This window comes from Pteropus alecto, unplaced genomic scaffold, assembly GCF_000325575.1.
Source record: "Pteropus alecto unplaced genomic scaffold, ASM32557v1 scaffold45, whole genome shotgun sequence".
In the NCBI taxonomy this organism is placed as follows: Eukaryota; Metazoa; Chordata; class Mammalia; order Chiroptera; family Pteropodidae; genus Pteropus; species Pteropus alecto.
Window position 1 is genome coordinate 28,326,724 of NW_006442491.1, and position 18,770 is coordinate 28,345,493.

Sequence of the window (18,770 nt, forward strand, 5' to 3'; positions counted from 1 at the left end):
GAATCTCTCCACCTTTTAAACTTTATGGAGAGGGAAGGCATAGCACTTGGACTTTTAGGATGAGTTCAGGGACCCGACACTCAGTCGTCACCTATCTATCAGAACAGTTAGATACTACAGTTAGGGGTTGGCTAGCCCGTCAAAGAGCCCTGGCAGCGGCTGCTGTTCTAACTCTTGAAAGTCAGAAACTCACATTCGGACAACCCATCACAGTCTATTCTTCACGTAACCTCTCTGGCCTCGTAACACACAAAGCTGCCCCAAATCTCTCTCCATCCAGAATGTGAACTTTTCACCTGATCTTTATTGAATCTCCCCATGTTACCCTAGCCAAATGGCCTCCACTCAGTCCCATCCCCAACAAAGAGACTTCACACTTCTGTATAGAAATCCTCAACCTTAAGACTCCCTGTTTCCCAAATATAACAGACTCTTCCTTACCCACTGCCTCTCACACTTGGTTTAATGATGGTAGTTCTTTCTCCCAGGACAGGAAAAGATTGGCAGGCTACGTAGTAGTCTCTCTCACAGCGGTCATAGAATCTAATCCACTTCCTGTAGGGACTACCTCTCAAAAGGCAGAATTAATCGCCCTCACCAGAGCGTTAACCTTAGCACCTGGGCAGGAGGTTACCATTTATACAAATTCCAAATATGCCTTCCACATTCTCCATTCACATGCCTCAATTTGGGAAGGAAGAGGATTTCTTACCACCAAAGGCTCTCCCATAACCAATGTCCCCTTAATTCTTAAACTTCTTCAGGTAGCTCATCTCCCCAAGGCAGCAGCAGGAGTTGGCTGTAAGGGGCACCAGGCAGGAAACGACCCCATCACACAGGGCAATAATAAGGGAGATCAAGAGGCCAAAAGCGCTGTGCAGCAACCACCCACTTCCTCTCAACTCTTAGCTGTTTCTCATCTCACACCACAATACTCTCCTAAAGAGTATCAGTCTCTCCTCAAGCTTGGAGCAGATAAGGTGAGAGATGCAGGGAAGGTATATTTTACCACAGGGCCAAGCTCAGAATATCTTACAAGATATTCGTAACTCTACACATTGGATTTAGACCACTTTTATACCTCCTAAAACCCCTCATTACCTGCAATAACTTCAACATTCTCTTTCGAGATATTATGAAAAATTGCTCTATCTGCCCCACAGTCTCCCCCACAGGGATACATACACCCTCCTTCCTTTCCCACCCATCAGGCTAGAGGCAGCAACCCTGGACAAGATTGGCAAATCAACTCTACACACATGCCCCCATCAGGAAAACCCGACACTTACTAACCCTCTTAGATACCTTCTCTGGATGGGTCGAGGCTTTCCCCACCACCTCTGAGAAGTCTTCTGAAGATACCCAGGCACTTCTAAAAGATATTATTCCTTGCTTCGTACTACCTGCCTCACTACAGTCAGATAATGGCCCAGCCTGCATATCTCAAATAACACAAGAAGTCAGCTCAATCAATTCAATGGAACCTGCACACTCCTTATCAACCTAAGTCCTCAAGAAAAGTAGAAAAAGCTAATAAAAACTCAGTTAATAAACAGTCTAGAGATTAAAGAACCCCGATGTGCTTTCATGCACGTCAGGGCTCCCCCTCAGGCCCCCTCTTTTCTCAGCCCCTTTGAACTCATGTACGGAAGACCGTTTCTTCCTAACCACGACATCCCCCTGGGGAGATTACATACCCATGCTAAACTAATTAGACCAATACCAAGAGAATATGCGGACCAAGTCCTGCCTTGGGACCAAGTCCTGCCAAGGCCGTTCGCAGGAAATCTTTCACCTACTCCTGTAATTTCTGGTATTGGGCCCTACTTAAGAATCTCCAGTCAGATGATCTTAAACCAAGATGGCAAGGCCCTCACTAGGTACTTTTAACCATTCCAACTGCAGCTAAGATTATTGGACACCCAACTGGTTCCATTTTTTCAGACTAAAAGAGGAACCAAGTATGACTGAACATCCCAAATACCACAACTGTTCCATCGAACCTACAAAGCTTCGGCTAACCCGAATTCCTGAAGAAGGAGGACAAACGAGTGAACTTTACTGTCCCTGTCCCTTCTGTTCAGACTCTCCCCTTCTTCGAGAATAGATAACACCATTACCCCAACAAATTCAGCCTGAGCGCAGCCTCCCTTTCCTCTCTGTCTCAGCATTTTAACTTTTATGGGAATCACTTTTACAGGGAAACTTTGATTACTCTTGGACCTGTATCACTCACCTGTTAGACCCGTGGGGCAAAGTTCCTCATCACATAGGTCAAGGACACCTCCCATATCCACCCTATTAACTACTCACTTATCTCTCCCAGTCGTCTGCCTCCTCTTCGGCTTCCCTGCAGAGCTTTCTCACTGCTGCTCATCCCGAGTGCTCTCAGTCTCACCCGTTCTCGCCTCAACAAGTCCAGCCCTGCGTTAGCCAAGGACTGCGGCCTTGCCTTTCCCTCCCGTCCTCAGCATATTCTGCCCTCCTCATTCCCCTCATCAAACGGGGCCAAGTACAAACAACCCTTTCGTAGCAAAAAGAAAGGGATCCATTTTCCTTGAAAGGGCAGATACTCTCCTTGGGACTTACTCCACAGTACAGGCTAATCTCTGTAATACCTATACCCAGTCTCTTGCAAAGGAAGCACATTCCTCCATACCAATAATAGGACCCACAACCCTAACTACCTCTTTAATTTCCAAGGCTCCCCTTTGTTTCACAAGGATTGGTAGCAACATATCTGTAGGACACCTACCCTCCAATCTGTGCAGCTAGACGGTTACAGTCCAACTACCCAACAGCCACTGGACTCAACAGATAGACTTACCAGGTCTCCCCAGAGGCTGTTGGTCTCTTCTTACAACCCGTCCGCTTCACAAGTTACCCTACAGTCCTTGCGACCTCTCACAACTATTCCATACCCTCCCTCTCCTTCTTTCCTTGGATTATGACTGTCTCTGCAGTTCCCCAACACTTTCATTGCAGACCTCCTAATACTTCTACTCACCTATCCCCCTTAACTGGAGCTGCTGTAGCGACAGCTCTTCTGAGCCCCAGACAGGGCGCATGGGAACAACTTACCCTCTTAATCATTTGTTCTCCATACACCTTTCCACTTGTTTACCCAACAACGGGGTCTTTCTATATGGAACTAGCGCTTACCTCTGCCTTCCCACTAACTGGACCGGAACTTGTACTCTAGTCTATCTCTCTCCAAATATAGAAGTAGCCTCCAATAATCAGTCCCTACCAGTCCCCATCACACACTATATGAGTCACACTAGGGGTTACTACCGGACTGAGACCAGACACGGGGACTTGTCACCACTCTTTCTTACTTCAAAGCATTATCCAGTGACTTCCAAGAAAGCCTAGATGAAATTGCAAAAAGTATAGTTCACTTACAGAATCAAATTGACTCCCTAGCAGCCATCACTTACAGAACAGACGAGGGCTAGATCTCCTGATAGCTAAAAAAGGAGGTCTCTGCCTCTTTTTAGAGGAAGAATGTTGTTTTTATGTTAGCCAATCAGGACTAGTAAGAGACGCAGTTAAAAAAACTAAAGTACAGAGCCAATCGATGAGAGAGTACCAAATGAATTCTTGGGACACCTGGCTAAAAAACAACTGGAGTACCTGGCTCTTACCCTTCATAGGGCCTCTAACCCTCATTTTGGTCTTTGGACCTTGCATGCTACGCCAGATTTCTTCTCTCCTCTAGGACTGTTTTCACTTGTTTATCAATCAGTCTGTAGCAGAAGTCATGCTACCTCACTCCAGGTCACAGTATCAAGTTCTCCAGCTGGCAGAACCTACCAGTTTCTGCCACACTCCAGGTTGGCCATCCACTACCAGATCCCACCATCCCCGTCCCTATTCCATAAAACAAAAAGCTGGAATGTTAGGTCCAAGAGGGCCATATCCCCTACCCCTTGTGTGGGTGCTTGACCTTGCAACATCTGGGTTGGCAATGGCTACATGCCCACATCCTGTTTCACTGGACTAAAGGACTTTCCACCATACCTGCCAGTTTACCCACCTAGAAAACTCCTGCCAAAAACACCCACCTCAAGCCACATATAAGCTTCGCACCTCTTTACATTGGGGGCTGACGCCATCTTCGGCCCAGCCTGGCGGTTACTATGCCACAATAAACTTTACTTAATCCCTTTGGCCTTGTGCGTTCCTCCTTTGGCGAACCTAACAGGTGACAACAGGGCCTTGGAAGACTGTCGATGGGATGTGGGGTCTCTGGGGCTCCCGGAGCCATGACATTCTGACCTCTCCTTGTTTGGGTGGGGTGGGAAGGAAAGTGATGCTCACAGGGTGATAGGCTGACAAATGGTGTTTGCACCCATCCAGCCCACCCATCAGTTTATTCACCGTACTGTGACTGAGCCCTGCTCTGTGCTTGACACTGCCAACACCCTGGAGGTCAGGTGGAGTGTAGAGCCCAGTGTGGGGCTAGACACAGCCTTCTCCGCTTCTCTGGGTGTGGACCCTTGGGCACATCACATCATCCACCAGTAGTTACTGAGCATCGTCATGTGCCAGGCATTGGGGATAGCTGTGAACGTGCCATACAGATTGCCCTCATGGAATTTACATCTAGTGGGCAGTTTCCTCCTTTGTAAATGGAAACTGTTATAGTGTTTTCACCAAATATTGTGAAGATTAAATGAGAGACAGATGCAAAGTGCTTATCATGCTGCTTAAAACATGGTAAAATGCTCAAGTACATATTATCTTTTCATTATTCCAGTATAAGGTAAACTTCATAAGGCAAAGAGTTATATTGTTCTCTTGTGTGCCCCATGCCTATGAGCACAGCACCTGACACATGGTAGGTGATCAATAATTATTTGATAGTGAATGATTGGTAAAACTGACTGAGGAGTTTCATGTAAAGACCCATGATACTGGAGTGCCATTTCTGAAAAAAAGAGGAACTCGGTGCTGTGGAAAATTAGAGTGAATCATCCTGGGGAATCAGGAAAGACTTCACAGAGGAGGTGACATAGACACTGAGCCTAGAAGGTGATGAGTTGTCTGGTTGGGAAAAAATGAGAGGTAATTCCTGGCAGTGGTATCAAAAATGCATGAGGTATTCTGAGAGTGGTGGGTCATAAGATTGTTTTGACTGGCATTTAATGTGCATTGAGGAGGAAGGATGGGAGAGAGGCTGGAGAGGGGACTTTGAGGCTAGGACATGGACTTGGACACTACAGTCTGCCTCCTGGGTAAGCACTGGATTGGGATTACAGGTATCTGTTGATGACTCCCGTGGAAACAAGCCCAGGGTGGGTCCTGTGAACTATGATTGTTGCTCCATTTTTCACTCTGCATACCTCTACCAAGCAGATTAAACTCATTCAACAAATATTTATGGAGTGCTGACTATGTGTCTGACACCCTGTTAGGTACTGGGTTTAAGACGATGAACAAGACAGATGTGAATGTTGCCCACAGATAACCCACAGACAATTACAGTGGAGTGGGAGGAGAGCTATGTTAGAGAGCTCCAGAGGGAAGCCTCCTACCCTGGCCTGGGGCCAGAGAAGGCCTCCTGCTAAAGTTCTTCCTGGCCCTGAAAGCTCTGTACCAGTGGGACCCCCAGTACCTCACTAAACTCATCTGCTAATACACTCCACTTTGCTCGTTTGGCTCTAGCCACACTGGCCTCCTCTCTGTCTCTCAAAAAAGCCAGGCATGTTCCTGCCTCAGGCTTTTCACTTGCTCTTCCCCCAGATACCTGCATGGCTTGCTCCCTTGTCTCCTTTGTCTTTGCGCAAATGTCGCCTGGGTGAGGCCTTCCCTGACCACTCTGTTTATAATCCTAACTTCTATCCGCAGATACATCCAACCCCCTGCCCTGCTTTGTTTCTCTCCATTGTACTTACCGTCTGCTAATAGACTATAGTTTATTTTGCTTATAGTTCCCCCTACTGCTATGTAAGCTCGATGAAGACAGAATTTTTTAGTTTTTCACTGCTGTATTCCCAATGCCTGGAAGAGGACCTGATACATAGTAATTGCTCACTATTTGTTGAATGAATGAAATGTCATCTAATTGGAACTCAAGGGTAAATCAATCAGCAAACTAGAGCAAAAGCATGCTAGTCAGAGGAATCAGGATGTGCAGAAGACAAGGAAACACTTTTGGGGGAGAGTGGAAGAAGCTGGGTAGGGCTGGAGGTTAGAATGCAAGAAATGGAGTGGGCAGACGAGATTTAGAGGGAGTGACCTGGTTGCTGTGCACTGGGGGGAGGCTGGCTGTGTGCAGAGCCCCCTAAGGTGGTCCCTGCCTTCCTATTGAGCTCTGAGTTGGGGATCAGTGGCAACACATGGACAAGAGCGTGGGCCTTGGAACAGGACAGCCTGCTGCTACCTTATTCCTGGAATATCTAAGGCAACTGTTTTGTTTTTGTTTTTCATTTCAATTAGTGTGTTGATCAGGTTGTCTAAGAAACAGACACTAGGATGAGATTAGGCATTTGTTGGAGGCAACGCCCATGAAGTATAAACTGAGGGGAGCTGGAGAAGTCAGGGAGAGCCCTCGGCCAGCCACGCGAGCCCAGCCCCTGTGAAGGAGGTTTGGGCAGAAAGTCCCAGACTGCAGTGCAGTTAAATGAAAGATCCAACCAGGCTGGCAGGGAGTCCTCGAGGCAGAGTTGCCTGTTAGAGGAGCCCCATGTTTTAGTCATAGGCTGGGGACAGTCTGTGGAAATTATGGCATCCAGTGGGATGATGGATCCAGAGGGACAGCAGCTGGGGCCATCCATCACTTTTTCTCCACCCAGCAGGAAATCTGATGAGCTCAGTTTCATTGTTGCCATGATAAGTCACATGGATATATGGTGTAAAAAAAAAAAAAATCAGTACAGTAAAAAGTCATTCCCATCTTGAATATCTAGTTCTCCAGGTCTGTTTTCTGGGAACCATTGGTAACAGTTTCTTGCATCTCCTTCCAGAAATTTTAGGTGCATTCACAAGTACATATATGTGTATTTCAAATATAAATGTGATTATTGTATGTACACCGTTCTGCAACCTACTTACTTTTTCCTTAACATATCAACTTATGAAAATTTGCCTAATTCCTTTTCATGACTAAATAGTATCCCATTCATACAGTGATATTATTTAGCCAGTCTCCAAATGGTATATAAAGTATTTTCAGTCTTTTGCCATTATAATCAATACTTGTAATGGCCATCTTTGTATACATATTTTGTATACACATATAAGTATATGTACCAGAAATGAAAAGCTGGGCCAAAGGGTATGTGCTTTTAAATTTTGATATTGACAAACTACTGTCTAAAGAGGCTACGTCAGTTTATTCTCCCATCAACAGCAAGCATATCAGAGTACCCTTTTATATTTTTGCCAGTCTGCATATGAAAGTTGTTTTAATTCACATTTCTTTAATTATAAGTAAGGTCGAGCGCCCATTCATACATCTGTAAGCAAGGCCATGATGTCTGATGAGGAGTGCGTGTATCTGGGTGACTGGGTGCCTCTGTGGAGATTGTAACTTCATTCAGTCTAGGCTTGGACCTGGGCACATGGTTCAGATCCAGTGCACTCCCCCTGTTGAGAACCACTGCTTTGAGGTTACTCGGCTTGACAAAAATCTTCCTGTCCCCCTACATCAGCTGCCCTGAGGTGAGAAACGAGCCGTGGACTTTATTAACTTCGCTTGGGGCTTCTGTTTTGACAGGGATCCTGGTAGCTAATGTCAGAAGAAAGTGACTCTCTGAGAACCAGCCCTTCCGCGGCCTCGCTTTCTGAAAATGAGCTGCCGCCAGCACCCGAGCCTCCTGGCTACGTGTGCTCACTGACAGATGAACTGGTCACCAAGGCCAGGGAAGAGCTTCAGGAGAAGCCAGAATGGAGGCTCCGGGATGTGCAGGCCCTCCGTGACATGGTGAGGAAGGAATGCCCAAACCTGGGCACCTCACTGGACGACGCCTTCCTGCTGCGCTTCCTCCGAGCCCGCAAGTTTGATTACGACCGGGCCCTGCAGCTCCTGGTCAACTACCACAGCTGCAGGAGAAGCTGGCCCGAAGTCTTCAATAACCTGAAGCCATCGGCCTTGAAAGATGTCCTCGCCTCTGGGTTCCTCACCGTGCTGCCCCACACTGACCCCCGAGGCTGCCACGTCCTCTGCATCCGCCCAGGTATTACGCGAGACTGTTGCGGAGTGCGTGTGTACGGTCTCTCTGTTCGGGATGTGTCTGTCCAGCACCCTCTCCCCTTTCTTTTTTCCTTTTTGTCCCCTCCCTGTTTTAGTCAAAAGTCTTTTGATTGCAGATAACAAAACCTAGCTTTTTTGAAAAGGGAAGATTTAGTCAACCCAGCTTTTTTAAAAAGGGAAGATTTAGTCTAAGGAGACAGGAGCGTGTCACAGAACCAGTGAACTGAAGGCACAGCATCTCACTGGGCTCTGGAACCCAGAACCAGAATCGAGTTTGTTTCCCCTTCAGGAACTAAGCCAGCTGTTCTCCCTGTCTCTGCCTCTGCCTGTCTGTCTGTCAGTGTGTCTCTCTGGGCCACACATTTCTGCTGCCCTTTGCATATCTTCTTCACTCTTTTCTCTGTATGCTGGTTTTTGCTGCCTCTGTGCACGTGGTCAGATCTGGCACCCCTCAGCTCCCAGGTTTACCTGGCCACCCAACTAGGCTCCTTCAATACAAATTCCAGATTTCTAGGGCTGAGAAAGCTGCCCTGTTCATAGGATGCAAGCAGGGCTGCCAGCAGCCCCTGGCCCCGTCCCTCCTTTGTAGTAGGTGAGATACAGATATCAGTGTGGGCTGGGCGTCTCCTGGAAAGGTGTCAGTCTGCCGTGTGCCTCCTCCCACCTCTCCCTCCTTTCCTTTACATAGTTAAGCCATTGAAAGGACGCACTTTAGATTGACTTTTTGATCTTAGCACTTCACGGTGGTGATCAGGACACCCTATATTTCTTTGGCACAGTAGTTTTCAGTTGCGGGCAGCTCCCCACCCCCATGGCATTTAGAGATGTGTGTGGACATTGTTTAGTCGACATGACGACTAGGGGATGCGAGAACTTGAGCCTCCTGATTCTTCATCCTGTTCTCTTCTGTGACACCAGATGCATCATAAACTCACCCCACCCCCAGCCGCAACGTTTTCCATCGGGCCAGAGCTGAGACAAAATACGAAACTAGGATTGCCGTGTTCTTCCCAGCAAGCCAAGAAAATGAGAGCTTGCTGGCAGCCTTCTTTGTTCATGTGTACAAATGCCTCGAGGGGATGTCTGACGGGGCTGGAGACCTCTGCCTTCAATCCCCCTCATCACCGTTTCCTTTGGTCATTTACCAAACCCTCTTTGGAGACTAAGCCATTCTCTTGAGCCTTTACTATGTACCAGGCACAGTGTTAACTAAGTGCTTTATTTGCTATTTTAGGCACTTTCCAAAATGAGAGGTGTTTATTTTTAAATAAGCAATGCAGTGGAGATTTCAAGGTGCCAGGAGACCTAGGAACCAGGCAGTGGGTTTTTCTGCTGCTCCTTTATGTTCAGCTCATAAGAGTTCTTACAAAACATCAGATGTTACCACACTGGCTTCAGCCCTTTGCTTGTGAGATGAATTTTTTCCCCCATATATCTGGACAGATCTAGACTCTTCCCCACTGACAGCCTTGCAGGAGGAGGCATACACAGGAAGTTTTGTCCTCAACTGTGGATTGGCTCTGCCTTTTTATGAGCTCCTTTGAGACATATGTGGTTAAAAAGGATGACAGCCAGTTATGTAGAAGCAGGGTTAATTGACAGCAGCATTAAACAACAGCAAGTTGACACAGTCTTTGGACAAAATTTTTTTTCATAGGCATTTTGCATGTATTATATATCCCCTTGGTAACAATCAAAGGGACACACAGATCTTGGTGGGCTTTTCTCGAGAATAGTGGTTAATAGTCAAAAGTTGTCATTTCCATCTTTTTCCCAAAGAAGGAAAAGACTTCTTAAATATATTGGGCGGGGGGCGGGTATTAAAGGAACATCCAGCCCGGAAAAGGGAGTTTGCTCAAACTGCGGCATTGGAAAGCCCTTTGTGTCCCTGCTGTCCTCAACATGGGCTTCCTTCTCAGACCAGTTCTTGCCTCATGGGGTCCCTGAGTCTCAGGCTTCCAGCTTCACCACTATGAGACAAAAGACAGATCTCTTTCTAAAGGGCCAGAGCCCCAGAATCGAGTCCCCTTGGCTCTAGTTAACCTGGCTTGGATCACACACCGTGGCCAGGAGTCAAGTCAGTTGTATCCAAGCTTCATGGCTAGTTAGTGTGGGAGGAGGTGGTTCCCCAAGGAAAATCAGGGTGGTGTGAAGATAAGGATGGATATCTGATGGCAGAAGGCACAGATGTCCATTAAGCTACTGTTAACCCCATTCTACTTCTGAGGCAACGTAGGCTCAGAGTGAGGAAGTAACTTGCCCAAGGTCACTCAGCTGGTGAGAGTCAAACTCCCAGGTGTGTCTGACTTCAGAGCTTATACTTTTAACTTCAACTGCTCGATTGCATTTCCATTTCAGAAAGTGCTGCTGTGTTTGGAGTTAAGAAACAGAAGCTGCCGAAAGTGTCCCATTTACTAACCAACGTAGTAGAATATCATGCCAGTAGAATATCTTGCTTTCCCGTTTTTAAACAACACTTTTTGCATGGAGATAAATCTTAGCCTGTCTGAGTGTTTGTATTTATTTTGTGTAACATGCTGTCCGTCTCTTACGACCTCAGACAGATGGATACCGAGCAACTATCCAATTACCGAAAACATCCGCGCCATTTACTTGACGTTAGAAAAACTCATTCAGTCTGAAGAAACCCAAGTGAATGGAATTGTAATTCTTGCAGACTACAAAGGAGTGAGCTTATCAAAAGCATCTCACTTTGGCCCTTTTATAGCCAAAAAGGTGATTGGCATCCTTCAGGTATGGCCGCTATTTGTCACTTGCCTGTTCTTGTGGGTGTTTTGGCTTTTCCTGGGCCCTGTCTGTTTCTCCACTATCCCACTCCTACAATCAGAAAAATGTAAAAGCCTTGGAAAGAAATGTAAAATTCCATTACCACTCACTCCCATCAAGGTCTCTGGTAGTTTCTGCGGTCCCTTCAGTTTGGGTGAGATCAACTTTAGGGAGAGTCCAAAAACCAGAGAAATGCTTTGTGCCTTTTTTTTTTGCGGGGAGGGTGGGGGGTTTCAGAAGGCAGAGGAGAAATTCTCCTAACAAATGAAACAGAAATTGTGCTTCTGCCAGAGGTGATAGAGTCTGTCCTGCCCTCTGTGGGACCTGGGGACAAGGATCTCTGTTGGACCACTCTGGCCAGATGCTTTCATACCTCACGTTCTGTGTTTCAGAGCACAAGTCACTGGGAACCACAAAGTTCCTTACATAGCTTCACAGTATGTAATGGTTTGCAAAGCACTTTTACAGTCATTATAACCCATTCAGTCCTCAAGGAATCCTCTGAGATAGACAGGGCAAGAATTACTTTTCCTTTTTGATAGATAGGGAAACTGAGACCTAGAGGAAGTAGCCTGGCCCAGGTCTCTACCAGGTTTGACTCCTAGTTCATGCCGACCCAGCCCGTGGGGTGCTCTCTTGTGAGCCATGGGGCACCAGAGATAGACCAGTTCTCCTGGTTGAAGTCCACGGCGTATTCGAGCCCCTACTGTGCACCAGACTGACTATTTTAAACATCAGTGTCACATTGGGTCATTATCAGAAATTTGAATTCTGGCTTTGAGGCAGTACCCGGCTTTCCTTAGCCTCCACTCTTATTCTGATGCCTCCATTCAACACCATGTAGATTCAAGCATCAGCTTAAAGAGAGAGTTTGGATCAGTGTTTTTCTGGTCTTGTAAGATGATCTGGGCGACAAAGTTCCAGGGTCAAGTAAGTTTGGGAAGTGTGGTCTAGTAAGCCCTTTCCTTGTGAATTTCACTGTAAACAGTTGCATGTTAACAGCTCTGAACAATCCTGTAGTTAAGGAAGCTGGTTAGACTCATTTAGCCTCCTGTTTCTCAAACTTCTTTACCCACCATGGAGCCCTTTTTTGCGTCACACCTGGTAACACCCTAAGAAACACGTCTCGGGCAACAGTGACCGGAGGGTCTGAAACTTCTAGACCCATTGGCAGGAGCTCAGGCCATTTTTTTTTTGCCACCAGAGGAGCAGCTTTCTCCACGTGTTTGCCTCACTCCTAACCCAGCTCTGGAGCCTAAGAGAGACTCCTTTCCTGAGCCTAAGAGAGACTCCTTCCCTGAGCCTAGAATCTCAAGATTGCAAGGGAGGCCTGCACCAGGGCTGTCTTTGAGGAGGCCGTGAGAATCAGACCAGACCCATGTTGGGGCCTAGAGTGAAGAACTACACGGAGGAGGCAGACTGTGGTAATGGACACTTTGCGAAAATGGTTTGCAGATATTTCGTATGTTCTAACATTCTTTTTCCTTCCCCCACAGGATGGTTTCCCCATTCGGATAAAAGCGGTCCATGTAGTGAATGAACCGCGAATATTTAAAGGCATTTTCGCCATCATCAAACCATTTTTGAAGGAGAAAATAGCAAACAGAGTAAGCAATGATCCTGTTGACTTAAAGATACTTTAATTTTTTTTACTCCCTTATTTGTGACATCTGTAAATTTATTGTGACATCAGTAAAATGATCGTAGTTCATTATTTTTGCCCTGGAACTATTAATTTGGAAAGGACAGCGTTACAGAGAAAATAAATGAACAATTCTTTCCGTGAAGGGAAGAATATAATATTTGATAGTAGAGAGCAGAAATAAGATTGTTATTCCAAGAGCTTCCCTGCTCTGTCATCACTTGGACTTTTTAATATTCTGGCCTGGGCATTGTGAACTAGCATTGTATTTGATGCATAAGAAGACATGGAAAAGGGTACTCATTGTTGCAGGGAGTTAAAGAGAGTTATAGCAAATTCTATTTATAGCTCCTTGGGGTTTAAAAATGCTATTTAAACCTTTCCATTTACCTAATTCGTTGTCTCACTGTATAAAGTTTGTGGAATAATTCAAGGTTTATGAGATATTTGTGTTTTTAGCTTAATTACTTAAAAGATAGATGACACTTTAAAAGATGCAAGAGCTACTTAACCTCTCCCAGTACCGTGATTGAAATGTGGTGGGTGGTATGTTTCTCCTCCTTCTCTAGGCCTGGGAACATTGTGATCACTCTAAAGACTGGGTCTTGAATTTTATATTCTTTTTCAAAGAGGGAACACAGAGAGAGAGAGAATCTCAAGATTGCAAGGGAGGAAACTTAAAGTCCAGATCCAGATCCCCAAGCCCTTTCCCTGAGGTTTTAATTCATCAGCTCAGGGGTGAAGCCCAAGAATCTGTGCTTTTAAAATCTCCTAGGTGATTCTGATATACAGTTAGGTTGGAGAACCGCTAACTTAGTGCCTCTATGCCTGGGTCGGAGCCTACGTTAGTTTCTGGAGATGCTTTTTGGAATCTGCCTTTCCCAAGCAGCCTTTGGACCAGGTTGTGTACATCTGTGAAATGACTTTATTTGTGGCTCATAATCTTCATTTGTATGTTCATACATTCATTTAAAAATACTGACCAACTGCTATGTACAGATATGTTCTAGATGAACAAAACAGGCCAAAATCTCTACCTCCAGGAAGCTTACTTTCTAAGGAGACGCAGACAATAGATTATGTATGTTATCTAGTATTAGAATGTGTTAAGTGCTATAGAGAAAAAGCAGAGAAAGGGGATAGTGAGGGAATGGGGGAAGGGGTTGTAGTATTCAGAAGGGTGGTTAGAGGTGGCATCATTGAGAAGTTGCCATTTGTGCCAAGACTCGAAAGAGGTAAGAGAGGCCTTACAGATATCTGGGGACCAGCAACAGTGCGAGCCTGAGGTGGGAGCGTGCCCAGCATGCTGGGGGAGCAGCAGAGGGGGAGTGAGAAGCGGGGCGGGGGTGGAGGTGGGGGCAGAGAAGTAGCAGAGGCCAGACTGTGCCCTGCGGGCCCTAAGATGGACCTCGGCTTTTAGTCTGTGTGAGATGAGAGCACTGGAGGGTTATACAGAAGAGCGATGTGACCCGACTTCCACTGAAAAGAGCTCAGATTGTGCTGTGACCAGGGTGAGCAGGGAGACCAGATAGGAGGCCCCTGTGGGAGTCCGGGTGAGAAATGGTGGTGGCATGGTACCACTGGAGGGGCGGCAAAGTGTTTGGATTCTGGATCTATTTTGAAAGACCAGCCAACAGGGCACAGGGTATAAGGAAAAGAGAGTGAAAGATCCTTAAGCTTTTTGAGGCACTGGAAGGGTAGAGTTGCCATCAACTGTTCCTTTATTCATTCAACAGATATTTATTTGAGCACTTACTGTGAAGGTGACCGACATACTGATCAACCTCAGGACATGTGTGTTTTCCTTTCCTTATGCTTTAGTTTTTCCTCCATGGATCTGACCTGAACTCTCTTCACACAAATCTTCCAAGAAGCATTCTCCCCAAGGAGTATGGGGGCACCGCTGGGGACTTGGACATCACCGCCTGGAACGAGGTGCTCCTGGCCTCAGAGGAGGACTTCGTGAGAGAGTTCTGCCAACCTCTCCCTGCCTGCGACAGTATCCTGAGCCAAAGCCTGCCGCCCGAGGGGCTGTCCTCAGACGTGCAGTGTGATGACTCTGTGCGGGCTGTGAAGTCACAGCTGTACTCCTGCTATTAGCCAGGCCCCCTGTGCATCACCATCTTTCAATCTTTTTTCTCTCCTTCGGCAAGGCACAAAGAGAATTCAAAGTCCGTGGATTCAGTCTTGCTCCTTGTAATGAAACTGCAGCGTGGAGGAAAAGGCTGTAGAACCGTGAGGGTGAGCCAAGGGTTATGCCCTTGATTACTTGAATTATTCCATGGAAGACATGGAAAACTTCCCCACTGATTCCCAAATGTTTGGAATCCCAGTTTGCAACCATTAATCCAGACGCTGTATCTGGTTCTTTTACATCTCAAAGCAAGAAAAATCAGGACCAAAGTCACTTTGATGCCACGTTCCAGAAGAAAACATCTTAATTGACCTGTCAGCACACTCCTATGAAACAGTTTGGCCAAGCTGGCAAGGTGGCCACACGTGAGACTTTGGGAGTTTGTGCCTTTCACATGAACCTTAACTGCAGACTTCTGTTGCTTATTAGGAATCTTCAAGTTTAAGGTCCAGGCCACAGTTGCCATCATTGGGTTTGGAAGGCACCTAATCTCAATCAGGCATGCAGCGGGACATAATTCGTGGTTAAATTTGGGAGCCAGAGACTTCAGGCACCTCTGGGATTCATTGACTGACTCTTGCAATAGAACTCAAGTTTTCCCAAACCCATAAAGCCTTAGCCCTGGTTCTCAATAGAATCATTCAGGGTCTTAGAAATATGTGATTTTACTCAACCTAAAATACTGCATGCCAGGCCTGTGTAGCTAAAAAATTCAGATCTAAGAATGAAGAGACCTGGGCTCCAGCCTCCGATGTGTAATGGTGGACAAGACCTGGGCCTCTGTGGGCCTCAGCTTTCTCCTCTGTAAAATGAGGTTGAATGAAATGACACGTAGGGCCCTTTTGGCTGCTGAGGTTCTGGGGTTCAGTTTAGTTATTGAATGTTAGACATTGCTTTTTGGCCTACAAAGATGACTCTAGATACAAGTGGCTGGATCCTGATTTTGTGGTACATCTGGGTCTTTCCAAGAGGAATATCTCACTGTTTGGCCCTGCTTTGAAAGAAACAAGTATGTATATTCCTGGAACTGAGCAATACCAACTTCTTTTCATAGTGAGGGTTAAACTTGAAAAAGATGGCTTTTGTGAGGGCAGGTGAGATGACCAGGACCTTATATGAATTCCTTCCATCCCGAGGATCTGGTGGTGTATTGTAAACCTGGCAAGAGGGAGTGGTTAAAGTACTTGGGATTCTGGAATTTTGGTCTCTGGAAATGAACGTGAGGGCAGGTTATTGTTGGGTCACTTCTGGGGCCCCTGCCCTCCCAACCCCACTTGTTTCTCTCTGTGATGTGGTCGGACACACTTAAGTCTGCCCAGCCGGACCGAATGTCAGTTCTGCATTGCAGCACTTTAGACCCTTCCTGTCCAGAACTTAGCCTTACATAGCCCACATTAGGTGGTTCATCTGGTGGCTTTTGACCTGTTTCCTTTCATATTCATTCCATGCAGATTTTGGTGTTAAATAGTGACAAATACTATGTGTTGTGTGTGTACCTTCTCTGTGCATTTATTAGGCCACCTGACAAGGTGGACAGCTCAGTTAGGAAGAGAACAGGTACACTGAAATTCAAAGGCCAGTCTGTTGTGAATAAGCTGTTCACCTTTATAGCACTTTTGAAAATGTCTGGAGAAGTTGGTGGAAATTACTTACCTCATTCGTGCCAATTCTAGGGAAAGCTCTTTTCACCATCAATACTAACCCTAGATCCTCTGGGGACCTGGCTGAGCTGGAAGTGCCACAATGCACCCCCCCATTGCCTCTAGTTCCATCTCACAATGTGGTGTGACCAGCATTGCTGAAAAGATCTGAACAGGACAAGTGGGACGGCTAATGTAGAGGGTTCAGAACTCAGCTGCCTGGATGGGAGAAATGGTTAGAGGCTTTCTTGGGCCCCAAAGAAAAGATTAAAACAACAGCAGCAGCAGCAACAACAACAACAACAACAAAGGCTAGACAGAGAAATGAATCTCTCAGCCCCACCACATTTCCAGAGTTTAAACTCTGCATTGCGTTCCTGGCCTTTTGTCTATGTGACTTTACACAGGGGCGGCCAATCTCACCTAGAGAAATATCTCAGAGACCAGAAAGATGTTACTCAGACCTTTCCAGTTGGACCAAGGCGCTCTTTCATCCAGCTTCTGAAAGGAGTCAGAGCCAAGGTATGTCTGCCTTCTGGAACTGCTGTGCTTTGTTTTGGCTCCAAAGAGAGATCTAATAACTTTGGCACCTCAGGAGGTTTGCACCAGGCTGCGAAACCGGGACCTCCCTGGGTTGAAATCAAGGCAGTCTCCGTGCGGCTTCACCAGGCAATCAAATCACTCATACCTTTTCCCCAGCAGGGAGGGCGGGGGAGCACACAGGAGCCTTATCGTGTGCAGGCCCGCTGACAGAGACCAACAGCACCTCGGGGGAACTGGGAGTGCATTCCTTCAGGGAAAAGCTCCAGCCCATTTCAGACACCTGAAAATTAACTTTTCCCTAAATTCAGGGTAGTGTGATGTAGGGAAGGGAAAACAGTACATCCAGAGACCTGAGTTCCAGCTGCACCTTGCTGTGTGGCCTTGGACGAGCCACTGAACACTCCTGAATCTTCATATACTAGACAGGGCTTGCAGCCTGAGCTCCGAGCCCTCTGTTCCCAGCATCACCCTCACTGCCACAGGGACACTGCACTCTTTTTAGAGGCTTTTTTCTTTTTTTCCCCACACGGGTTAGTATCCAGGAAATTTAGGCCAGAATGAATTGGCACCTAAAGCTTCCAAACGAATCTGTAAGCTTCAGTAATAATGGGGGCTTCCTTCTTCCTAACCCACACGCCTAAACACAATTCTGAAAAACTCTGCCTCTTCCTGGAGTCCTGTTCTACCTTCACGGGGAGAGGCTGAAACCTGTGCAAAGAAATTCACAGAAACAGCCGCATGTGCAACTCTGGTTTCCCCTTTTGAGCTTCTTTGCTTTTGGCATGGGTGGCGTTAGTCCCTCTTACTTCATCCTGCTTTCACAAGGAGCCACTTGTCCTGAGTTTACAAAACTTCAGCGTTTAAGATACTACATTTTTGCCAGAAAGTGTCAGGGCAGTAAGAGTATTTCCTCCGAATTCCTGTGAGATAGCCTTTCTGAATTTTCCCCGGGTGGGCAGTTTCTTTAAATGCCATCTGAGTCTCATGGGATCACTTTTTCATTTGGGTAGGCAAAAGCTGTAGTACTATTGTGGCATTTTTATAATACCTCATTTTAAACTTTTCAGCTTTTAAGGTTTTCTTTTGAAATCTCTTCTTTTATTTAGGAAGTAAAATGTTAAGTCATGATCTAACTGTGGCCGTCCTGTGATGTGAGAGGTATGGAGATACCAGAAACTTATCAACTGTTCAGAAACGATGTCAGCTCTCAGTATTGGGAGTTGTTAACTTTGTAAATCTAAATGCCTTTCTGCTCTCCTGACTCAGAAACAGTTTGCTTGAAATGCAAGGAACAGGCATCATCAGAGTCAAATATTCCTCCTTAATAGAGCTTGCTCCGTGGGGAGGCCCAGTGTGACTCTTGAATGGCGGTGCTTGCCACGTATTTCCCTTTTCACCAGTTCTCTGCTTTTCTTTTCATCTCCCGGGCGGGCGGTGTGCTTAGTCAGGTGGCTGCTCTTTGGGGATTCTTGTGGATACGCCTCACCTCTTGGCACATCAGGTGGGAACCTGTTACAAGTGACATACTTGAAACCTCTGGGGCCACGAGCCTCTGACACCAACCACTCTAACGGGGTGGGAGGATGGGCTTCTTTTCTGACCAGATTGGGGCACCATTTCAGCATTGGTCACATTCCTTACTTCAAACTGAAGTTCAGTTTGGCTTTGGGTATAAGGATGCACAATGGTGGACTCATCTACTTCAGTGTTTGTTTTGACCAAAAGTTTATTTTTCTAGTGCATTTTCTAAGTCAAAGTGGTAAAAACATGTAATTTTAGTATGCATGACTGGGTCTTAAACAATAAAAATCCCTGTAAGATTGA

The 18,770-nt window shown here is 46.3% G+C and overlaps 1 protein-coding gene across 2 annotated transcripts in view; it reads left to right on the plus strand.

The window, feature by feature from the left end:
• The window catches only part of TTPAL (alpha tocopherol transfer protein like), a 22,706-nt gene extending 3,936 nt beyond the window's left edge, over positions 1–18,770 (plus strand). For both annotated transcript variants that reach the window (XM_006921834.3, XM_015597238.2), the window contains 4 exons: positions 7,724–8,183; positions 10,761–10,954; positions 12,484–12,594; positions 14,451–18,770. In XM_006921834.3, the coding sequence (XP_006921896.1) occupies positions 7,739–8,183; positions 10,761–10,954; positions 12,484–12,594; positions 14,451–14,729 (1,029 nt within the window). In that variant the 5' untranslated portion in view covers positions 7,724–7,738 and the 3' untranslated portion in view covers positions 14,730–18,770. The remainder of the gene's footprint in view (positions 1–7,723; positions 8,184–10,760; positions 10,955–12,483; positions 12,595–14,450) is intronic.